The sequence below is a fragment of the Solenopsis invicta genome, chromosome 1 (assembly GCF_016802725.1).
Source record: "Solenopsis invicta isolate M01_SB chromosome 1, UNIL_Sinv_3.0, whole genome shotgun sequence".
NCBI lineage: Eukaryota > Metazoa > Arthropoda > Insecta > Hymenoptera > Formicidae > Solenopsis > Solenopsis invicta.
In genome coordinates this window covers 23492387-23517491 of record NC_052664.1, presented here as the reverse complement: position 1 = coordinate 23517491, position 25105 = coordinate 23492387, and the positions used below count along the sequence as shown (strand labels likewise).

Genomic DNA, 25105 nt, shown 5'->3' with positions numbered 1-25105 from the left:
CGTGTGCGTGTAATTTTTATATGCTTAGACGCGCACAAATTTAATGCATAAAAAATACAAATGCGTAAAGAGTGACTAAATTACACACTTGGATTTGCAGTGTGGCGTTCCACATTGAATACGCGAAAGCGCCAATTACATTTAAGCGTCCCTGTCTGACTGCCGGCGATATGCTCTCGCTCGGCTCGGCTCGGCTCGGCTCGATCACGCTTGCAAGCGCGCGAGCCACGCGTGCAAGATGCGCTCCGCTCCGCTCTTCGCACCGATGGAGCACGCGCGGCTCGTACGCCAACCGAAGCTCGTGGACCGTACTCGTGGATCCTCATGCGCGGACAGCGTAGAAATGCATTATGAATATTCAACCGGATATATCTGGCATGGCCGCGCTCGAATCCATTATTCATTCCCGCAGCGACATCGGCCTGGGCTCGCGGCTTCCGCGCCGAAATCAAACCGAGCGCGGGGGACGAATGACGGATGGTGAAACGAGCTGGGATTCGCTTTGCCGTTGCTCCCTTTTTTTTGTTTCATCTCCGACGGACTCGTTTTCCGGTGAAAATACAGGAGAGACAGTGCGAATGAACGAGGAATAAACGCGACGGGCTCTGGTAATCTTTAAGCATGAAAATTTCTGAGACCTTTTGAAAGCTTTGCGGTTACTCTGGCGAGAAACTTGGCGGTTATTTAATTTGCTTCAAATGCGCCATAGTTAAGACAATTTATTTACTTTGTATTAAAGCGAATTGTACGAACAAAAATAAAAAAAAGCTCTTAATACCATCGCTAGAAGTTTTAGGAAAATTGGATAAATCTCGTCGGATGAAATGTAAAAAGAGTATATAGAACTCGCTCTCCAACTTTCTTCTTTTCTCTCTCTCTCTCTCTCTCTCTTGTTTTTTTCTCTCTTGTCGAGCCTCATCGGTGCACCCTGCGTCTTCTTTTATCGTCTCCTCTACTTCCTCCTACAAGCTCACCCAGGCCTATCGTCCTCTCTGTCGACATCCTCTCTTCTTCTTCTTCTTCTTCTTTTACATCTCCTTTTCATTCTTTTCGTTCCTCCGGATATTCCTCGTGGTCTTATTCGGACGCGCAAAAGAATGCGCTGCGCTCGGCCTAATAACCCCTTCGAAAGGGACGGGAGGAGAGCTCCGCTTACGCAACAGTCTGTGGCCGGATTTTTGGAATTCCTGGCCGCGCGAAACGCGCCGTGATCTCCCGCCGCTTCTCCTCGATTGCTCCTGAATTACTGACATTTCAAATGGTTGCTGGTGGAATCGCGGATCGATGTCGTCGTTTTATCGATGAACGATGATGCGTGGACGAGCCGTCCCAGACAACTACGTTAAAAGCTTCGGAATTCCTGCTCTTTTTGTGCCTCGAATTTTTCCATTCAAATCGACTATTATTCCACTTTTAATTTTCGACATCGCAAGTATCATCGCTCAACAATAAAATTTCAGATTGAATTTCCGTTGAAATAAAATTATGTTAAATTTCACACAGTAATTCTCGGTGTTACATAATTAAAAAATTCTCCAGTGTTATATAATTATAATAATAGTATCGCAGCTCATATATTTCGACTATTAAAAACAATCGACAGTTCTTAGATAAATTTTCTTTCTACAGTTTCATGCGGAAAATTCACCACCAATGTTAATACAAACAAATTATCAAAGATTCATGCAATAAAATACGCAGCTCTAAAATTTCCTTATGGAAAATCATTAATCGACGATTAATCGCGTATCATTGCTCCGCAATCTATATATCTGATTTTTATTATAATCTAAATTTACTTGCACACAAATGTAAGGGCGGTGACGCTCAAAGGACACGCGCGTTCGCGCGTCTAATGAGGACCATTAGCCTCGGATAATCGTCGCAGCGCCCTTCTGCGACGCACCCTTCGCTTATCGCCGAGATCTTTTCGCTATCTACGAACGCGATCGCGAAGGGCAGTCGCGCTGATACCGGCAGACGCACTCTTCGCTTTTCGAATACACGCGCGTATACCGAGGCATCTGTACGACGTCATGCAGATTTGCTACGCCGGAAGATAATCGGCGTACGAACGCGTTACCCCGATCGCACGTCTCGTGGGATTATGAATGTGGGATCTCAAAAGGATCGTAAAGTGTTGCATACGTATTGCTATACATAATGCGTTCTTTAATAAAAAGAAAAAAAAGAGTTAATATGCACCGGTCTAGAATTATTGATTTTCGAACTGTTATAACTTGATTTGTGAAAGAAAAATCGTAATCTTTCTGGGACTATTTTAAAGCGATCTTCTCTGGCGCAAAGAATAAGCACAGTAGTTTTTTTATCTTCTAATATATGGACAGCTAATATCTTATTTGTGATTTTAGTTGAAAGAATTTAGCTACCCGATACACGAATTTAGCTACAGAAAATATTTGCTATGTCCAAAATATACTCTGTAACTAAAAGTTATTCTAGGTAACTACATTAATTAGCTATCAAGTACATTATTTACGTATCACTGACATATCGGTTAGTTACGGTAACTATTTTTATATTGCTCAACGATGTGATTCTGATAGACATGCATGTTTTGCTACTTTTATTATCGTGTATTAGGAACAACAGCAAATCGTCTTGTTCATAAATTTATCTCTAGTTTATAAATTTATAGTTACGACGGCAAATACAGCCTTAGCAAACCACGATTAGCTTATAATAGCGAAAAATTTTCTTTCTGTGTAAAGACAAAGCTATCTTGTGACTTTTGTTATCTGATTATTACGATATTGTTATATGACTAGCAAGAGCTATTTGATCGCTAACTAAGTGTTTCGCTTTGTTCTAGGTAAGTTGTGACTGGGGAACTGCAATCGACCTTTGGATAATAATTCGGCGGTAGAGCTCAGAATGACGTTCAGATGCATGCCGGCCTTTCAGACTCTCGGAGGCGGTGACTGCGGCGCATCTTGGGTGAGTGCGTCGCGCTTACGTAAAGACGCGGGCGCGTTGCCGCAATCGCAGGCACTCGCGAGCATATTGCAAATGCGACCCTTCTTCGCGGATTCATAAAATACTTGGCGCTTGCTCTCTCTCTCTCTCTCTCCGCGCTGATATATTCCGCTTGTTTCGACGCTCTTTGACGTCTTCGTCGCCGTTTTCCCTCTGTTCACGTGGCGTGCCACGCCGAACGCCGAACGCCGATAAACCACACGCGATACAAAGGACTCGTATCGACGATATTTGCGCGAGCGTTCGTTTTTATTCAATTAATAGTCTGTCAAGTTTTTCAAAGCGGTTGCTACCGGCTTGGCGTATCGGGCCTTCGTAATTTTATCGAGATTTTCTCTGAAATGCGCGTAGCGATATATTTTTACGCGTCCGACGATACCAGAGAGTTTTCGCTATCAGAAACTCCCCTGCTCGCGCACATCGAAACTTTTTTAATCATGTCGGAAATGTAAATTATTTAATTACCAGCGAATGGCCGGGGTAATGGAAGCGCCTTTTATATTTTTAATGACTCGCGGTTGAATTAACGATGATACGTTACAGCTCGAAAAACTGCGCCCTTTGCGCGCACAAACATTTTGTGTTTGTTGAAAAATCGCCGGCAATTAATATCGTTGTAAATTCGTAATTGTATAGCAAGTGCTATTACTGTCAAAAGAGCGGCGCAATCTAGCAATCCTAGCAATTTCCGCGGATTGCGTCGCTTTCAGCTAATGTACGACTCAATTTATCCTTTTGATATATTAGAGCGTCATAACTGTTAAATGGCGCAAAATTATTTTATGAGACTTTACACGGATCGCGTAATATTAATAATTTCGAGATTTTTCCGTTTTGAATCTTTGCAGAACGAATTTGTAAGTTATACCAAAAAAACAAAATAGCTCGAACGTTTCGCGAAAAACATTAACGGAATGCAGAGGGAATCGGGGGGAGGGGGAGTGCGTATTAATTTATAAATATATTTCTAAATATTTCTTACCGGAAGATCTCCAAAATTATGGCGGAAGAGCGCGAACTTATACTGTACGAACTTGCACTATAAAGTTTAGTACGTCTAGACGTATCGATTATATTATTCTCTCGCACGAATTCTCTCTCTCTCTCTCTCTCTCTCTTCTTTCTCTCTTTCACTCTCTTCGAGCTCTCTGGACTGATTTATAAAGAAATAACATGCGGCTGATGTTATAACAACAACGGAAATTGCAGCAGGAAGTTGTCGGAAACGCGAAAACGGTATACCGATCCGCGAGGGGGTTAATTACAAAACGGCGTTTTAAAACAAACGCGTGACAACAACGTCTCGCGTTTTGTCGAAAATCGAAAACGGAATTTTTTACACGTCCCGACGTAAACAGCGATTCTCTTCAACTTTTTTTTCCCCCTTTCCAGGTAGGCACGGTTTGCAATGTGTAACGTGGACGCGAGATTGATAGGGAGGCGCGAACCTTGGGTAATCTCGTGTCCTCGGGTTGTCGCCGTGGCGAACGAACGCGCGAGCGTACCGCGTCGAATCGGAAGGCGGAACGTATATCTCGTCGCATGACGTTGGGAACTCCGATGGCTGCAGACTCGCGAACGTATTCCGGTTTTCTCGCGGAATCGGAGGAGAACGACGCTGACGACGGAGGCCATTTGCTTTGGATAATAACGCGGCGCGAGCCCCCCTTTAATGCGCCTACGCGACTTCAAACTTGGTACCCACCGCGGCGTATCCGAACCTTCCTTCTTATTCTCATTCCATTGTTATTACTTTGTTCCCTATCTCCCCTCTTTCTGAGACAAGTAAATAACTCCTCGTCGTTTACCTACCCTACCCCCGAGTTTATAATGGAAATTATCTTATTTGTGTTGAAGTCTCGTTTTAGTCCTCGGCAAAGTCCAAGCCCGTCGACGGTAGAAACGACGTCGGGGGTAAAAAAAAAGAGAGTAAATAGGAGAAGGGGGGAAAAGAGAGTGTAAGAAGAAGGATTCGCGTGATAGGAGTGAAAGAGAGATTAATAGAAAGAAGCGAGAAAGTCACCGACGAAGAATGCCCGTGGAAGTGGAATAAAGAAAGGATAGAATGGTGGAAACTCCATAAAAAAAAAAAATTGTACTCCGACTCTCCGCTTCATTCCGCTTCATTTTATTTCGGAAAGAACGATTTCAAGGCGGAAACTCTAGCGTATCTGAGGCACAAAGTATATAAGTAAAATTCGCTTCTTATACCATTTATTCGTAATCATAAAAACGCGTCGGTCGTGTTCTCCTCGTACCTTTAAAATAAAGCTTCTCGTCCCGCTAGGTTTTTAATTCGCTGTTGCAAATCTCATATCGACACGTTGCGTTACGCTACATTCGAAAGATGAATTGTCGATCTCTCTTTCTCTCTCTGCGCGCCAGGACGTCGTGTGATTCGCAATACAAATGATCTTTATTGTATTAGTTTCACTCCCTCAGCGAGTGGGCTAACCAATATACCCCCCGTATGCCAATCGCTCATTACGAGACGGCACAAACGTGCCGATCCATGCAGCCGCGTTTTTCACGTCCGATTTTTACGGTACGACGCGTGGATCGTTAATTATGCGGCGGAGAGATTTTTAATTCGCTCCGTAACCAGCAAACTTGCGGATTTTGCTAAGATTTCGAGCGGGTTTTTTACATTTTTTTTTTTCGCGGTAAATTGATCGCGCTCGCTTCCTCCTTCGTTTCTAGTTTCCGTCTCGTTCGTGTTCGTCTGCGCGAGAGAGATTGTTTCGTCTCAAAACAATCATGCTGCAGTCGATTTTAATTTTCAAAGCAAACAAGGCGTTATCACCCACGGCGGATCGTCCTTTTCGCTTCATTCTTTCTTCGGCCCGTGAACGTATTTAAATCAAAGCGCATGTTTTACGTAGGCAAGATCATGCCTCTCTGAGATTTTTAAAAATATTAGACGTGCTTCGCATTAGCCGCGTACAATCGTTTACCTTAATTTCGCGAACATTTCTCATGTTTATCCATTTATAATTATCATAACTAATAATTTAATGGTTATTCCTCATTTAATTTTTATTAAACTCGCGAACGAACTGTATCTTGCTTCGAGCTCTTTCCTCTGAATAACGAATCTAATCTTAGAGGAAACGACAATGTTTTTATTCGATTAGCATGGGAAACGTCGAGAAATGACAACTTCAAATTATATTTTAATAGGTTTCGCAATTCTCTACCATTCTAATGATATATCTGTTCAGAATACGGGATACACGGTAACATTATTAAAAGAAAATAAAATCTCTTTAACATATCATATTATATATCTTGATAAATACACGTTTTCTTTCAAGCATTTTGCAATCGCTTAAATATAATTTACAAACTTTTTACTATCTAACAAAGCATATTTCTTGTGACAAATGCGAAGAAGATTACCGCGTTTTTAAGTAAATTTTCCTGGTTATTAGCTGATTTTATCCAGCGAGATTTATTCAATCTTTCAACTGTGGAAGGCATATTTGACTCTGAAAAATAGCCTCTCATTTACAAAAAGCGTTTTACATATTTGATCATTCCGCATATGCGCGTCTAGTCTGTACTTGACGGATGGTTTTCAATTATAAAGTGCACGCGGCAGTTAAAAGAGATAAAAGAAAAAAAGGGAAGAAAGGTTCGCAAAGTTACACGAGAATTTCGAGTCGCGTGCAAGATCGCGCTTTCAGATTAGATCATCAGCGAGCGTGCCTTGGACGTCGCGGCCGGGGCCGCGGCGAGGCGTAACCACGTCGCGTTCCAGCACGCTAATGAATGGCCAAGCCACAGTTTCAGTTTGCTGCACGCGGGTATCTCGCTAACCATTCCCCGTTCGAGCGCCGCGCCGGTTCGGTCGTTCCCTAGTTCCTCGCCTTTGCATCCACCATTCGCCGCGGCTCGAGCGAATCGCACGTAAAGCAGCGCGTCCACACCTTGCAATTACGAGATATAAGGGGGGGTCCCACCCACTCCGCCGCAATCCTTTCAACGTAACGGGGCCGACTCTGTTTCTCCCCCTTTGAGTTTCATTATTAATTATCAGGTCGCCACTATGTTATTAGTGCACTAGGAGAATCCGCCTGCTTCTCCGTCTCGACCGCGATTCTTGTCGAAACGCGACTCTTACGTTGTGCCGCCGCCGCCGCCGCCGCCGTTACCGCATGCTCAAGTCACCACTGATAAATACTAATGCCCCTTGTGTGCATGTACTATAATCTGTCAGAGGTAGTCTCTAAGAATTTCGAATGACTTAACTATCCTATGCAACTATCGTTATTAATCTATAATGCGAGTTATTTTTAAGTGGCAAATAAAAAAATGCGTTATTATAAGTTTATTGAGATAATAGATCGTACATAGATGATTTGTATATTTTACTTATTATTTTGAGGAATATATATACTTGCAGACAAATTGCAGACGCTATCAATGCTGCAAAAGGTTTTTTCAATTGTTAATTAAAATATATATTAAATTTGCCTGAAGTTTCTTCCGAAATCTAAAGATGATGTTGAAAGATTCTCAAGTATTCTTAAGATTTTTCTTGAATTTTAGAACGTAATTTGATTTTTTTTTATAAATTTCAATTTTAAAAAAATTTAAGAACTCTGAAGTTTGTGTGAACAACTCTATTTGAGCCTGCAAATACCAAAGATTCTAAAAACAAAACTGCATTCTGCAACGCAGATAAAAATTATAAATGTAAATGATTTAAGGGTACATACATGTATTAATTGGCCATAGTTATGCAAGATCCAACTCACGTGAAGTCCGTTTTAAGAAAAATGCAAATAATGTTTGATGTAATTTAAAAATGCAAGTAAAAACTTTTTTATTAATTTTAGGCACATATTTTAGGCTTGGATCTTTCTAGTTTATGTAGTTAATGTAGACAAATGTACGGACTATCTCCTGATTACAATAATTCAAAAATTATAATTTTGCGAGCTGGACGTTTCTTGTATAATTAAGGCCAATTTTAATGTGATGCTAATGTTTAATATTCAAAGCATGCTAAATAACACGAGATAATTTTATCTGTATCGCATTTTTGAACAAGAAAATAGTCACGGTACTTGGCAAAACTTTTGAACTTTATCGATTAATTATCTCCTATTACAAGCTGTGATAATTAAATGATCAATATAAATAAAATTAATATTAATTGATATCGGTCGATCGGATTGAATCATTAATATTAATTATTCTGAGAATAAATTATTTGTTATTTTTAGCATGACAAAATTATTTTTGTCGAATCGGCATCGGTTCGCAACGCGCACGTAATATTTGAACAATAATTAAACCATTTTAATTTACTAGAAAGCAATAATAATTTCAATTAATTATAGAAGAGTGAGGTAGCGCACAAAGTGTTTTTAGTTGCCATAGTGCAAAGTGCACCCCGCAAATTATCGGGTTAATTAAGGGGAAAACGAGTGTAACAGCGTAAAATTCTTTCTAGATAGCAAACTCGTTGATGCGCGTTCACATGTGCTCATTAATGTTTTTCCGCGACAAAAACGAATTGCGGTACAGCACGGCAGAGCGCGGCGCGGCAAGCCCGGGCAAAGGAAAAGCCGCGGCTCGCCCTCGTTTCTCCTTTGGCGAAACGGCCCGGCTTTGTGAGGCGTTTGCGACCGTTTGTGTACACGCTGCTGCGACAGTGCAAGAGTCGATCTCCGACTCGTACGGCCGCGAAACAAAGCGCTCTCGCTGGCAAACGAGCCGTCCGGGACCCCGAGGGGCGGCGAGTATTTCACCAGAATTTACGTTGCATTTCACGCTGCTAATACTCTCGTGGTATAATTATAATTAGCGGGCTACGCCCTTCACACCGCCCCCTTCGAAAGTTCGTTGTGGATATACCTGGCGTGTGCATCCTTCACCTTGATATCCACTTGGGCTGTGGGCACGCGTGTGCGTGTATCTATACGGACGCGAACGCTACGTGACTGTTACAGTGATATTGCTGTATTATTAAATAACGTCAAGACGAGCGTGATGCTCGGGGCAGTCTACGTTGCGTAGCTATGTTGTTTCACGAATTTTTCTCCATACTTTATGTACGCCCGTACGCCGGTACGCTGAATCTAAGCATCCGGACTCTTCACAAAGCAAGTAAGAGGTTTAATTATTCAAATTACGAGAAATTAGACGTTAAATGCTCGAAGGAACACGAGATTTTACGATTACTTCACAGATCGGAAGACTCAATGATTCACGCGAAAATTTCCATCTTTCTGAATTTCGAAATTGTGAAATCTTGAATTAGACTAAAGCGCAAGATTCCATGGAATCGCAATTGCCGATAGGATCGCAACAGCTCCGCGTGCAGAGGAACGCGGCGGATAACTCCTCGGTAATAATCTAATGTGAGCGTAATATGCGTTTCGGCCGTGATCTCTCGGACGAAGCGCGTCAAGCAACTCCGACATGCGGCCCCGCCGACGTTGCCGACCCAGCATTAAAGATCATAGGCAGATCCTGGTCGTTGCAAGGGGAACGACGAGGAGGGGTAGGAAAGCAAAGTGGATGGAAAGCACAACCACTGTTCGTCTCTCCATCCGCCACTTAACGCGGTACATCATGCGGCGTATACAGGCAAGAGCTGCGCGCGGGCATGACACCAGCCAATCGCGCAGAATTACGTGGCGAGAGCGAGCGAGAAGGGCGGAAGGGCGCGAGGGCCCCCGCTCTCCCCCTCTCGAGGGAGGAGAGCAAAGGGAGAAAAAAGAGGAGAGGGACGCGAACGAGGAGGGAGAGAAGCCTGCGCGTGCCTCGGGGCGAAATCTTGGGCCTCGCGTGCCCAGGCATGGCCTCGTCTCACTCTTCGGTCTTCACGGTCAGAGGTCATTCTCGAGCACGAGCCACCTTTGGGTTCTCAACCTCCTACCTCGCGAGAGTCGCCGACTCCGCGGCCGGCCGGCTCGCTCGGATAAACCGCGTTATTAACGACCGCTCTCGTGTCCCCCCCCCTCCCCTCTTCCCTTCTCCCCTGTCCACTTTTCTGCGACGCGTCCCCTCGCGACTCCACTCGGAGGCTCGAAATTCGCGACGTCTGACGTTGATGAGCCGTAAGAACTCGCGGAGGCGTCGCGTTATTCGAACGAACATCGAGCTATAATAATTTCTCAAATTGTCTATTCGTCCAATAGCTCTTCCGTTAACCCTTGATAAGCGAACCTTCTTTGTTTTGTTATTTATTTTTGTTGGTAACGCCGAAATTGCCCAGTCATATTTCATTCTAGCATTTTTATAGTTGTTTCTACGATAAGCGAGGGAGCAGTGAAATAACGAATATATTTGAGTATAATAGTATTTGGATAGACTTGATGGACCAAAGAGATCAAAATCAAGATTATTGCAAAGAAGCGACGTGAAATTCATTTAAATTTACTAAAAGACCGATCAGATATCGGTTTATAAATAAATATTTAACCGATTTATATTTATTCTGTTGTGTGAACTGTAACAGCTCCGAGCGATTAAATTTTCGGTGTACGTAACGTAATTTAATCATTTGCAGTCATGCGTCAAAGCGGCAGATCAACAAAACGTATTATTTCGCAGAAACATAATTTTTTTTTTAAATATATAACTGAAAAAAAAAAATATATATATATAATAAAAAAAATTAAGATGCAATAAATATAAATGTGAGAAATTAAACGTATTGTCGATCCGTTAATACAATATCGTCAATTAGAGATTGGAATGGAAAGTCCATTATTTGTTTAAGCAAGCCCGCCGATCAAACGTCAACGTGCAATTTTGTGTGATTGAAATTATCGTTGTCGAAATTATTTTCTCCCAAGAAAATGAATAACCAGTAGATCGCGTATCGCAAAAAAAGGTTTTCTGCACGATCGTAAAGGCAACGACTGCCGCGCTAAATCGAATTAACGATCAGTTTGCCAGATACTCCTGGCATTTTCTGCCTCTCCACGTGAGAAACGGAAAACCTTTAGCTTCTGTCGCGAGCAGACGCGTGGTGGTCGTTCGCTTCGTCGGCCTTACTTACTCGCGAAGGTGACAGCCCGGCTCTTCTACACGCGCGTCGTTGCTTTCGCCTTGCGCTCACTTGCTAATTGAGATGGATGCGGAATTTGCGTAATTACATGTTCCGAAAGGTCGAAAAACCGCGGGCGGCGGCGGGCCACTTTCGGGCATTCGTGCGTCCGTCCTCCTCGATTCGCGTTCGTTTGTAACAAACTGGTACGAACACGCCATGAGACCGAGAACGCACATTCCGCCGCGCGTTGGGATTCAACAATGTTTCCTACAGGCGGATAAGTTTTATTTGCTTTGCGTGGATAATATTCTTCTTTATTATCGCTGAAGTGATAGTTACGTTTATGGATCGTCCATTTCAACTTTTATATGCGCAACGAATAAACGATTTTTTTTCTCCCCTCGGACGTCGAACAACTATTTAGAACCTCGTGCAAACGTGGATTATTAAAGAATAATTTGTGAGTTTTGATCAAGATACCGATTGAGATTGCATTTGATTATCACTGACTGTGATTTGTGTTTCATTTTCTTCGAATGAGAATCGTATCTAAACAAGTATGAAATAAACATTATTTTACTAAATATACAGGGTGTGGATCTATACATTTTTAATTATTGATCTTTGTAACGGACAAAATAGTGATAAATTCAGAAAATATTTCAATTGAAAATTCTATTCTTCAGAAATACACAATTTCTGACAAACGCTAACTCATCTGCCACGTGTACACAACTTTTTTTTTTCATCACTTAGACTAGCAAAGTTGTAAAGTTATCGGGAGATCATAGCGATTGATAGACAGAAAGACAGAAATAATAGTAATTACGGCACGCTACAAAGCGAGGCTCTTGTGGAGAGCGTATTAAGCGGTTTCGAAAGATCTGCGCGCAACAATCATTAACAAAAGTTTTATAAGAGCCCATTCGCGTAGGATCGAACGGCTCATTCATTTTGCTTAATAACCACAAATTATAGGTTATTGCGCCTTCATGGCCTACAACTTCTATAGATTTAAGTGAGGTAATGTGGCATTCCGTAACCTTGACGGCCATCTAACACGCGCTTCGAATTCTTGTCGACTTATATTCCGTCCGAAATAACAAAATTATGAGCATTTTTTCGCTCAATGTTGATCAAATCGAGCAGGTCGAAATGAAGCTGATAATCATGACGATCTTTCGCGACGATCTTTCCTGTTAAGTAATTCTTCTTTTAATTTTATGCATTTCTTTAATTATTAGTTGTGTTGTGATTACGCAAAAGAAGATATAATCTATTTTACAATATGCATTAATTTATAAATTTATAACATGTACAGAAATCCTATATTATTAATTATATGTTGTTATTCGAAAGTATATAAAAATGAAGAAAACTAGAATCATTTGTTAATAATAAATATTTTTATTTATAAAGGTACATTTTACATATATACAAATCTTCTTTAATATATTATATATATATATATATATATATATATATATGTATATATATATATATAAATTATATAAGATATATATATATATATATATATATATATATATGTATATATATATATATAAATTTTGTAAGCTCTTTTGAAAGGTTATTATATATTTTTTAGCACGTATTAAGTCATTCTGTAGTCTTGAATAAATTTGACAGAAGTCGAATTAAAAACTTCGAATTGATAAGTAACATCACAAATACGAGATCAACTACTTACATTCGCAAAGTCGAAATTATAATACTTAATCAAAAGCGTTACCGGAAGGCATTGTTCACTGTAATATTCTACATTAACCGTCATTTCCTTTTTCTTGTTACACAGGTACATAAAAAGAATAGAAACTTCATATTTTTTGCTATGTCTAGCATATATTGTTTCCGCGTTTCACAATTACGCTAAATCACGTTTGTACTCTCATGCCATAAACATATAGCATTATCTTGAAAATTTGTTTCAAATTATCTAAAATGATAAGGAAATATTTGAATTTATATTGTTCCAGTGTTAATATCGAATCATTTGTTATCAGGGATGGAAAAAAAATATCATGAAGTTATATTTACGTGAAAGTAATATAAATAAAAGTGAGAAATATTCTATTTGTTATATATTTTAACGTAATTACATTTTCTTGTTACAAGATTATTAATTTAAAGGCAAATGATGAAACACATTATTCGTTATATGTAGACGCGATTTTTCACAATGTTTATCCATAATAATCGAAGTCATAGTAAAGTTCTCGGAAATGATCTTAAATCATAGATCCGGTTTGAAACGATAAAACACTGGGAAACTTGAACCGGTTCTCACATGATAGATATCCAGTTCTCGTTGGAAAGTCGATTTTCTCTAGCTGGTTTCGTTTATGAGGAAAACATAGTGAACTTTAACGCAGTAGTCTTGCTTATATTTCCTTAGTCATAAAAACAACATAAACTAAATAAAAATTTTTAAATTCATTAACGTTTGTTCTAATTAAAGCAGAAAAAAACATAATATCGAAAACCCGTTTTTTTTCTAAATTACTGTAGTGAACTTACAAGACTTTCTTCTACTTTAAAATTACATTTTTAGTTTCATGAGACATTTCTTACTATCAATTTGTGATGAAAATAATTTTAATCCATTTTAATAATTGTTATTTTTGCGTACATATTGTATACTTTTTTTTTTAAATAAATTATTGTTGTTTATCCCGACAGATAATTCAGACGTTGAAGGTAATAGAAGAACTCTATATATCTACGTCTCTCGGAAACTTACCAAATGATCCTTAGTAGTCGGTAATATAGTCGGTAAGCAAGATCTCTGTACAATATAGGATGATTCAAAGGTAACAAGAGATATTATGCATCCAGATTTTCCCAGCAGGTGACTCCAGCATCTGGTCCAACGAATGGATATGATCGAAATTATCTTTATCGACTATGGCTGCGTTCGCGGAGCGTGCTATCAGCGCTATTGCATTATTTTATCCTTATTTTACGTCTAATGATTGAAAAAGATAGAATGATCGAATAGTGTGCTAATAGTGCTCTTTGAACGCAGCTTATGAGAAGCGCGACGAGGAGCTTTTCTATAGTATTCTTATGTTTATGAAATAGATAGCATACATTTCTTTTGAATTTTGGTATAATATATTTATATATTTATCATATAAAATAAATACTTTTTACTCAAAAGGACACATCCTTTTGTATAAATTCTAATTAACTTGTTAATCTTTAGTAATGTTTTTAAATATAATTTTCTTATATTTTTTTTATTAAAAAGGTTTGGTATGTTTAATATTATATTACAAACAATAATAAGTTTTTTTCCTAATTAAAACTTTAATTTTGCAAAGGTGTATATCACAAAATATTAGTCGTCTTATCAAATTCAAATTTTAAATTTTATATAGTCGTAAATTTATCTTACATTTATTTTACTTTAAATTTATTTTCATCACAAGTTAATAATAAATCAATTTTTTAGATAAAAAAGTTTACATTTCTTAGATTTTTACGAAGACATAATACGATCTATTAAAAAATAATATAAAAAAATATGAATATCAATAAGATAAATGTTCTTTGAATCGAATCGACATCGTATTCATAAATCAATCTTTTTAATTTATAACTTGCAAAGTTACTCGTTACGTCTACATACGTTGCAAAATTTCAAACCTGTATAAATCCAATTTTACTTAAAGTATCACTGTGTTACAAAAATCAAATGCGAACATTTGACATAAATACAATCATATATTAAAGTAAATCAGTGATCTCGCAGTTGTTGCGTGCGGCTTTTCTTCAACAAAATTATAATAATGAATCCGATTGATTTCTGATTAAGCGCATTACACGGCCTGTGCGCTATTAGTAATCTACAATTACTGCATCAGCAGTAAGATGCTTAACATGCAAATCACTCTCGTGACTATTGTACCTCTTTGTAATCCGTCGTCGTTTCTTTTATCGTGGACGCCGATACTAATACAGATGAAGTGAGATATCACAATTTTTATACGGCCGCGTAGTAACGATGGTCGATCGACAGAGAGAGATACATGCGAAGCTAAGAGGCAAAACATTTAATGAGGCAATTCACTGTGCATCGTTCGTCCCGTAAGACGGAACGATAAGAGCAATTATACATATATGTCGATCTAGCGTTTTCTCTCTCTCTCTCTCTCTCTCTCTCTCTCTCTCTCTCCATATATCTTCGTTCAAGCGGAGTTCATTAATTACCGTATGGGAATTAAGTTTTGTACTTCTTTCCCCTACGTCTAAAACGAGGTAGTCGGCTCCTTTGTTTTTGAACCGCAGCGCGCAGGAGAGAAGTCTTCTCGGAAAATTAATATCAGAAAATCATAAACATCTTACAGCTCGCATATGAAGATTGAAGAAAACTAAAACTCTAATCATATTTCACAAGTCATCATATTTTACGTAGTTTTAAACTGCGCTTTGTAAATCTTGACTAGAGTTTCTGTTGATCATAAAGAGACGTACATCGGACGCACATAATGTATCATAAATCATCCTTCCGTTGACGAATCTTTTTTTTTTCTTCTTTTTCAAGCCAAGCACCTATGCGCGTGTTATTCGAGATAAACGACGTTGGGATACACCCCAGCGTGCGATACACAGATACAAATGACGTATCGACGTGTATATGTATATCATAGTCGTACTCAGATTACGCGGACCTATCTCGGGACCCCTTGTTGCATTGTGTTCCCTATCCAGGAAGGAAAGGGCTCCCACTCTTCATACCTCACGGCGGATTCTTCGATGTGTACAATAGCCAACTCAAGGTGGATTGAGTTGCACCTTACCGGCGATACCGATGCACCGAAGAATGGCCAATTGTTGGTCGCATTGGCGACCGGACAGCTTGAGAGAGAGAGAGGGAGAGAGAGAGAGAGAGAGAGAGAGAGAGAGAGAGATTTGCACGCAGATACTTGGTGCGCAAGCACCCTCGAGTTTTTTTTTCCATGCGCGTCGCGATAAGGGCAAAGACATTTTCTACCGTTACCGCAGCGATGGTATCTCTTTATTGATAGAGACCGCGCGCGGAGCGAGGAATTTTTAATTAGCCCGGAGCATTTCGATTAAATCTTGTCGTGTAATTATGATCTGGCGACGTTACGCGGCAGACGTTACACGCCGTGTATTTACGGCGAGCGAAAAAATCGTGTCTATATTCAAGCGCATCGCATCTCCGACAAAGAATTAAGAATCGGCTGTCGGTTGGAGAAAGCGAAATAAAAAAAAAATATTTTAATTATTCGAATGTCTTGCTGAAAAAATAATACCAATCTCATTTTGATGCTCAATGACGAATCATTTGTTTTTTAAATTTAATTGTTACAGTCCTATGAAATATTTAATTAAAAAACAATTGAAACTTTTTTTATGTAACACAAGTGTGCGCGATCCCCAGACGCTTAATATTATTGGACAATAATATTGTACAACATTCTTTAGAATTTAATAGAACATCTTTTAAACGTTCAATATTGTTGCACAATATTATTAATCGTTTGATTATATTGATAGTTTGTGTAATAAATTGTGTGAATCAAAACGATCTTTGAAACATTTGTGTAATTTGTTAAATAGAGGGTTGTCTGTGGGTGCTATTACACAATAAAATATCAATTTATGACGCTCAAACTCATTTTTAGCATTAATATCATATTACCAGACTTAACACTGATTAATGAAACATGAATGGTCACTTTTGATCACATAATTTATCTTGATGCTGAAATAATGAGCATCGAGTATGAAAAAGCGTCCGTTCTAGTTATTTTATAATAAATCATAGTATAAATTATGTTTGAGAGTACTGTTTCTAGTAACAGAATAAATAAAATTTAATACAAAAATTTTAACAAAGATTTTTAAATATGAATTAATTGAACGTTTTCCACTATGTATTATGAGTTTGATGTCTCTCATCTTATCTATTTATCATCAAAAGCGTGTAGCAATTACATTCGATAAAATATTTATGTCAAGAGTTAATCAACATCTGATCAACGAGCAAGCGAAGATTTAGTTAAAACAAATTGCACAATATATTGTACAAATCCTCAATATATTATACAAATCCTCCAGGCGATATTTAACATTGTATACTATTAAATATTGCTCAATATCTTTATGAGTCACACAATATATTGTACAAACTCTCAATGTAGCTTCCGAACGATTAATAATATTATGCAATATCAAATATCGAGCGTTTAAAGGTGGTTTTGCGTTGCGGATAGAAAATAAAATTTTGCGCGTGAACGAGTTTACCACCAATCAGGCAATTCATGAATCATCTCAGATAATCATTTACGTAAAGGAGAAAAAAAAATGAATTTCTGTTTAATCAAAACGCCGCGCCGCGATTTTGTCGCATTCTTCAAATCTCTTATTGAATATTTCACGCCATTAACATTAAATAAGTTAACTCGCGTTATTGCGCGTGAAACAAGTGCGCGATCGTTTCTGGCGCATTACGATACTCACGCGCCATTAAATGTTAACCGAAAGAGCCGCGTAATTTCAATTATTCCATAACACCCGAACGGAGCGAATTAACGTTCCGCTCCTCGTTACGTGCATAAAGAGGACGGAAAGTACAAAACTAATTTACTTAAATTTCCACCGTTGTGAAACTTTCATGAGGATACGAGGATACTACCTCCAATTATAAGAATGTATCGGAACTTACGAGCAGGCAATACCGGCGATGGCACGTCATTATAGGAAGCACGGGAGAGGGATGCGAGATGCAATCAACGAGTGTTGATTTGCACTTAATGGCGTGACCACTGATCCTTGATGATCTCTGGCACTCGAACGCCGTAGCCCGATAATTAATCCATCCGGCTTGATGATATGAGATTTATGAACTTCATAGTGTGCTACTTGCGAAATACGCATATTACTTACAACGTAGGATATCGATGCTCGAAGAATTACATTACGAGTACAAAGAAAAGTGCATTCCGCAGCTTCTTCGCGCGCAGCTCGTTTGCTAATGATTTTATTATTATAACATTTTTCTAAAATTCAATAATGACGTGAATAGAATTACAGTATACTTTTGGAAATTTAAATTTTATTGCTATTGTTAATATAGAATAAATATTAAAAAGTAACATGACACTCCGTAGATATTATTAAGTTCTTAGAAGTACAATTCAGTTTTGCTTCCGTAGTTCTCGCAAAGGAAATGTATTCCCGCTTCAGTTTCTTTGCTCTTTGCTAATGATTTTAGTAAGAGCAAATTTTTTCTAAAATCTGGCAATAAAATGCGAATAAAATTTTGACATACTATATTTTTGAAAATTATTCAAATTGATTATCATTGAGGGAACATGATAATTTACTAAACGCATATCATATAAATATTAAAGAGGAATAAGGTACACCACTCTTTAGATATTATTAATTCGCAACAGAGCTGCACGTCAATATTGTTCCTCGTGGTTCTTTCAACTATGAAACAGCCATGCGTTTTTGTTCTCTCTCGAAGTAGGAACTAGCTATTCGAGATGAAGCAAAAAGGAGGCGAACGCTAAATAAATTGGGGCTGTCCCGTTCGTGGGCAGCGGCGAATTAAGGTTGCCAGCGCAAGTTGTGCGCTTGCTTTTTCTTCTCCCTCTCTTTCGACGTGTCACTTCTGTCGTCGATCACCGATCTTAAAAAGGAGCGCGTACAATCAAATATTTCACGTTGTCAGTCGGTTAGAAAGTTCCTGTCCGTCTACCGAGAGTGCGGCGTCAGTTCTCAAAAATGTCTCTCATGCATTAATCATGCTTGCTCGCGCGATTCTCCGACGACATACGATTTCAATGGCTACCGCGTTATGAGCAAACCGAGTTTTGTATCCAGTCGGGCTCATTGAGCGTCCCGCTACATAATTGCCGTGCAATGCCGCGCGGATGTAAAGCCCTCGAGAACCGATGCTCCTCGCCACTCAGAACAACTACAAAAGTGGTTTCTCAATCAACGAGGGGATAGGCGATGATCAGCACGCATCTGTCGACGAATGCAGGCCCCGTCGTTTCTCGAACGTTGTAATATTTTCGCAACGAATATCATTGGCAACTCTGATACGTATTCATAACCCACATTACGCGAAACGCGACGCGTCGTCAACTCTAAAGCTCAAGAAGCCTGCTTCGAGCAGGGATACTACCTAAATAGAAAAATTGGATTACAGTGTGAAGTTTTAAAATAAATTTATTAATAATTTAAAAAACGATTATTTTTTAAATATAAAACGTGATAAGAGATTCGATCTGTTATATATTTGTTCGCACATTCGTGCGAACAATTTTATATTTTGAAGAATACGACTCTGCGTGAAAGCACCTAAATTCGAGAGACAAATAAATAATCTGATTAGGAAGGATATAAAAGATCGACTATTTCCAGACTGCGCGAAACTTTATTAATAATTGTCAAAGAAAATAAAAGCGACCCTCGGGCTAGTCGCGGCGTAATTAAATGTCACGCAAATAATTAAGCCGTTTTCATAACAACTCTTTACACTTTATTCGTTCCGAGAGTTCAGATTTCAAGGGGCTTTGTGAATGTCCGTTTAATTGCAATAAAAGCATGTAATAACGGAATATTAATTATACCACGCCGTGTTTTCATACATTTAAAGAAAAATGAGACAAAGAGACATGACAAGACCGCGAATGATAGTTTTTTTTTTTTTCCTACAAAGATCGGTGACATGTGTAAAATGAAAGAATAGTGCTTTGATATAAGTTCCGTAAGGTTATTAACATGTATGCACTTGAAAAGAGAAAGAGAGAAGGCGCATATTAAAAACACATGTAAAAAATACATGTAAATTCACGTCGAGAAATTCTATTTAATTGAGGAACGTAATGGAGAAAAATTGAAAGGAAGAGTGCAATTCTATTTAACGTTCGTGAGATTGATAGAATAAAATGTGAGCAGTGTGTTTTTTTTTTTTTTTTTGTTAATTATAATTAAATAATTTTTTTAATATATTTAAAACCAAATACGTATGTTGACTTCGAAGACCGGTATTCATAGTCATAAATAATTTTCAATCTGATTGAAAGTGAAATTAATTACAGATTCATTCATTTCTTTTTCTTTTACAAAGAATGAAAATTATTATTACGACTGTGGATACGGTCCAAGATAAACGCATAATATCGTTGTTACACGAATTCACATATTTCACTGATGATACGGCATTTTGAGTTAAGAACTTTACAAATTTCCTCCTGAGCTTACCCTCGTCCTTACTCATTCATACCGCCCACTTGCACGACGCAGACATGGCCCGACAAGGCATACCATAATTTCCCTAACCACAGCGTTCCCTTTTTCCGTTCGCCGGACTTCAGACGCGTGGGGTGGCTCTAATAACGCCGGGAGATAATCGGTCGGGATACGCGACGGGATGAGACGGGATGAGACGGGGTCTCTAGATATCTCGAAATCGCGGGGGAGCGCGGACGCGGCATACCGTTGAAATTAAAAGCCTTGAGGGAGCAAGACACGCGCGAGCATCAAACGGCGTAATTTCTGTTCCCTCCCACGCCCTCGTGTGTCATCGGCAGGGTGAGACCGTGATCCCGTCGTAGTCGAGCGATGTTACGGTAAATCCCGCGCGATCATTTACGTATCCCATTGAGCACGATCGATGTTAAGAATGTGATTCAGATGAAAATATATTTAGATTATTTAGTCTTACGAACTCTCTTCACAGTACACTGTTTTTGTTTTAATTAATAATTGTTGTGGATGTATTTTGTGATAGGCAATATGCAAAAAGTGTCTGGCTTCGTTTAGTTTAAAATGCAGCCAAAAAAGTGATGAAAAAAAAGGATTTTATACTTATTCTTGATTGCGGGACTATGAAGTTTTAGTATTGCTAGCGCATTTGCGTGTTACTTAGGACTCATAATATTACTTTGAGCGGATTTACTGTGTCCGGCGTGCAAGGTAATGTTCACGTAATGACCCGCCACACTCTCTAGTCTTTCGTCCCTAATTTACAATTCCTACATAATCTCGATAAAAACAACGTAACAGGATCTTCGCTTTTATAGGAAGAATAGTATGAACAACCAAAACATGATTAATAGCTAACTGTAGATGGCGAGTGTGTTACGAGCTAACTACTTAAAATATTACCGTCAATTTAAGAAACGGTGTAAAAGTTATATCTAAAAGAAAATATGTGCAACATTTTATTTTTTATGCGGATATTTTTTGTTAATTGAAATTTATTACAATCAAACATACCACAACTTCTTCTTTTATTAATTTGTTACAAGTAACATATTTAAATTAAAAAAAAAATGCACATGCAAACTTCTACGGAAGCAAACATTTTTAAAATTATTGATACTAATACACACATAGAGTGACAGTTATTATATATTTAGTATCGAATTTATCTATCTAAAATTCTGAAGAAATTTTAAATTTCAAGCTTATAAAGTGAATTAGCAAATTAAACTTATCGTACTTATTGAAGCTACATTACTGAAGCTATTGTCAAATCATTTTGAGTTTCTCCATGAAATATATCTGTAATTAAGATTTCTTATAAATTTTAACTAATATAGGCAAAAAAAATCCCTTGTAAATCTACTGAAACATAAATTCTCACTTTTTGTGAACCTTATGGAAAGTATGATATTGGGAACAAGACTCTGGCAAACAGTCAACTGCTCGCACGGAGCTGCGCCTTCGTCCCGCACGATCACGGGGGCAATTACCGATTATCCATTTTTTACCACGTCGGGCACAATCCTTCCTTCGGCGCGCAAATGCGTTCGAGACGGTGCACGACAGTCGTCGTGGAACATCAGACAGCGAGATGCACGAAGAAAATGAGGGGCGAGCGCATACGCGGAGTTGCTTCGTTACTCGTTTTGCAGTGCGACCGTCTGGCAGAAATGATTACATGTAAATCCACGTTTCATACAGCACGCACCATTACAGAATGCATCATTACACCGTCGCAGAACGTCCTCTAATAAATTGCTGTAAATAACGAAGTAGTTTACAATTGGAGAGGAAATATTTCCAACACGTCTATGATGTATTATACAATGTAAGCGTGTTGGAAATATTTAAAACGCTCTTATCAAATTGCGAGTCACTCAAAATGCAAAGAAGAGAAATATTTATGAAATATTACAAATATTTTATACAATATAGTAGCATTGCGATATTATGTTTGAAAATGAATACGAAAAGAACGATTTTGCTGAAGAATCTAAAAATTTAGCTGAATACGAAATAATTACGTAAGATGTTCAAGCTGGCTGCTAGAATGTCAAAATTTTTTACAACATTGCTCATTATGCTTACAGTTCTTTTATAATTATTTTAATGGTTCAACAAAATTATTTTAGATCTTTAATTAAATTTTTATCTCAGCAAAATCATTTTTTCCAAGTAGTGTAATGCATAATACACAAACTTATTATGTGTATACAATTAAAATAATCTCAAGGAAAAATTCGATAGGAGCATAATGACATGTATGGATAATTTGTACTAAAAAATTCATATAAGCAAAAATATTTTGGTCCCGTCAGCGCGCGCCTACTTAAATTATAGGAAGCATCACGAGAACTCAATTCCGGCGACAATCTTGCATAGCTCCTTATTAAATTTGCATGTTTAATTGAGCTTGGCTGACTGGGAAGTATCGGTCGACAGCGTCGATCGGACGAGTCGGCTACGGATTCATAAATCTTCGACGACGATCCGCCTCGAGGATCGTGACGGTACTTCGGGCGGCTACGCTCGACTTTTTCGATCGGGACCTCGTTCGGTGTCCGATGCTGCAGGTAGATGAAGAAAAAGCCGCGCTCTCCGGCATCTGCTCGCTTGCCCTAGATCGAGCCCTCGTACGCGATACACGCACCGTCCGCCGTACATACGCACTCACGCACGCGGAGACGCAAGATCACGCACACGCACGCACCCGGGGCGATCCACACGCACGCGTTATGAACGGACGGAACGCGTAGGAACAAGGTGCGTTGGTCACTAGGGCGTTGACCTGGTGCTGGGCCGGACCAAACGAGCGCGGGTCGAGCGGAATCTCGGCGCGGGGTGGAAGGGACGGATCAACGCGGACGGGTAAAAGGGAGAGAGAAAAAGATAGTGAGGCTCCGGTAAGAGATGAGGATCGGTACACGGAGAAAGAGAAAAAGCCGGGTAGGTACGTGGAAGCTTATTCGTACGATGCTTGCGCGCGAGTGCAACACGCGGAAGGGTAGACGCTTGGGGAAAGGCGCTTGAAACGTGCGGAAAATAAAAATGCTGATAAACACTAGGAAATATTTCTCGGAGCGATTCCGTTGCGCGAGCGAAGGTGCGCGCACACACAGCACGAGAGGGATAATTAATCGAGGAAGATAGCGATCGTGCTGCACGTGGTATATTTACATGCGAAATTTTTAAATAATTACAGCTATCGCGTTTCCTTTCATTAATTTTTTCTTATCAATTGTAGATCGATATTAAAGATACGTTTTTTTCTTTAATTGTCTCCAGTAATCGGAGAACTCGCGAGCGAAAAAAAAAATGAAAATGTTATTAGGAAAAATTCTCTTCCTAAAGGATTAAATAATTTATACACATAAATACAAATCCAAGATTCAGTCGCAATTAAAAAAAAAAGAGATTGTAATATCACACGTTTAGCGATAACCGGATTGGAGAATCTCATTGTTTACTGACGAGTCGCGTCCGGAACCCGCTGCCGGCGTTTTTATCATTGCCTCCTTTCTTTTTTTCTAAAAGCGCGACTAGGCGCTTTCGTTTTGCTTCACCGCTGAAAACGGTAATGGCAATTGCTTCAGCTAGGTCGCGCACGGAGTCGCCTATACCCGTAAGAAGCCATTCACATTGTAAAATCGCATTAGCACGTAACCGGACATACCGCATTCACCGTGCGTCGGTTAATGTTTGTCCTGCCGTTCCGCCATTCTCCTGGAGCGCAACGCGCGCGCTCGGGTGCTCGAGATGGCTCCGACAATAAGTTTTACGCTCACCGCGCCGCCGTCCCGCAATTTATTTTACCTCGCCCCGGCGCGCACGCAATGAAAACGATGTAAAACGGTGCGGCGCGTTTATCGAGGTATTAACGCGGAATAAACCAACGCCGATGCTGCGCGCCGTGCCGCGACGATTGCCTCTGTATCGGCAGGTGCCGCGAGTCACTGCAAATATTGATGCTGGATATAAAATGACGAGTAAGCGCGCGATCTGACTCATAACGCGCACGTGTGAATTATAGCACCTTCGGTGTCTTGTATATAGCAATTAAGAGGGTAAACGCTATGGCGTGCAACGATGTACAACGGTTTATTTATTGTAAAGGCCTTATCAAACTTTGAATCGCATATTTTACTTACGTAATAACTCTTTCTAAAAGGAATAATAATAGGAATCTTCGTATGGGAGACGCGATGCTCATGTTTCGTCTGGGATTAACTTAAATTTAATAGTTTATTTGAAATTGAAGATTTAATCCGCCGAATTTATCGCTACGCCCTTGCGATATAAAAATCAAACCGCTCTTGTTGTAGCCGTACGCATTCGCCGTTTGTGTACGGCAGATGAAATTTCGTACGTCAGTGGGTTCCGTTCTATCACGATGACAGGCGCTTTCTTGTTATTATTATTATGTTCCTGAAAAGGAGACATACGTCATGTTTAATAACTTGCAAATACGTACCTGTCACACATTCGTCACGCCTGATCGTCGACCTATCAAGCTTTATGAAATAGGTCGCGGCGGTCAACGACCGTGAGGTCTCGACGAACTCCCCATGCAAATCGAGAAGACGACGGGCTCTTACGACATTGTGAATCGTTCTCTATCGTGGATCATCTCCAACGGCAGATTCGTCTTTGTGATGTCTACCGATCAATTTGCCGTTCCATCCTTAAGGCTCGGCTCTCTCGCGGCGCGATATTAATTGTTTATATAGCGTCAGAAGCGAGAAATGGCGTGTAATAAATTATTTTTTAATTTCCCCGTAAAAATATAATAATTTCGTAATCTTGAAACCTGTGAAATATGCA

General features: G+C 39.2%; 1 protein-coding gene across 7 annotated transcripts in view; it reads left to right on the top strand.

Moving 5' to 3' along the window:
- Positions 1-25105, top strand: part of LOC105193269 (transcription factor AP-2-epsilon) — a 221196-nt gene that overhangs the window by 93757 nt on the left and 102334 nt on the right. For 2 of the 7 annotated variants that reach the window (XM_039447108.1, XM_039447101.1), the window contains exon 3: positions 2834-2958. The exons of 3 other annotated variants lie outside the window; for them this stretch is intronic. In XM_039447108.1, the coding sequence (XP_039303042.1) occupies positions 2896-2958 (63 nt within the window). In that variant the 5' untranslated portion in view covers positions 2834-2895. The remainder of the gene's footprint in view (positions 1-2833; positions 2959-25105) is intronic. 2 more of the 7 variants (XM_039447104.1, XM_039447114.1) reach the window with 1 other exon arrangement.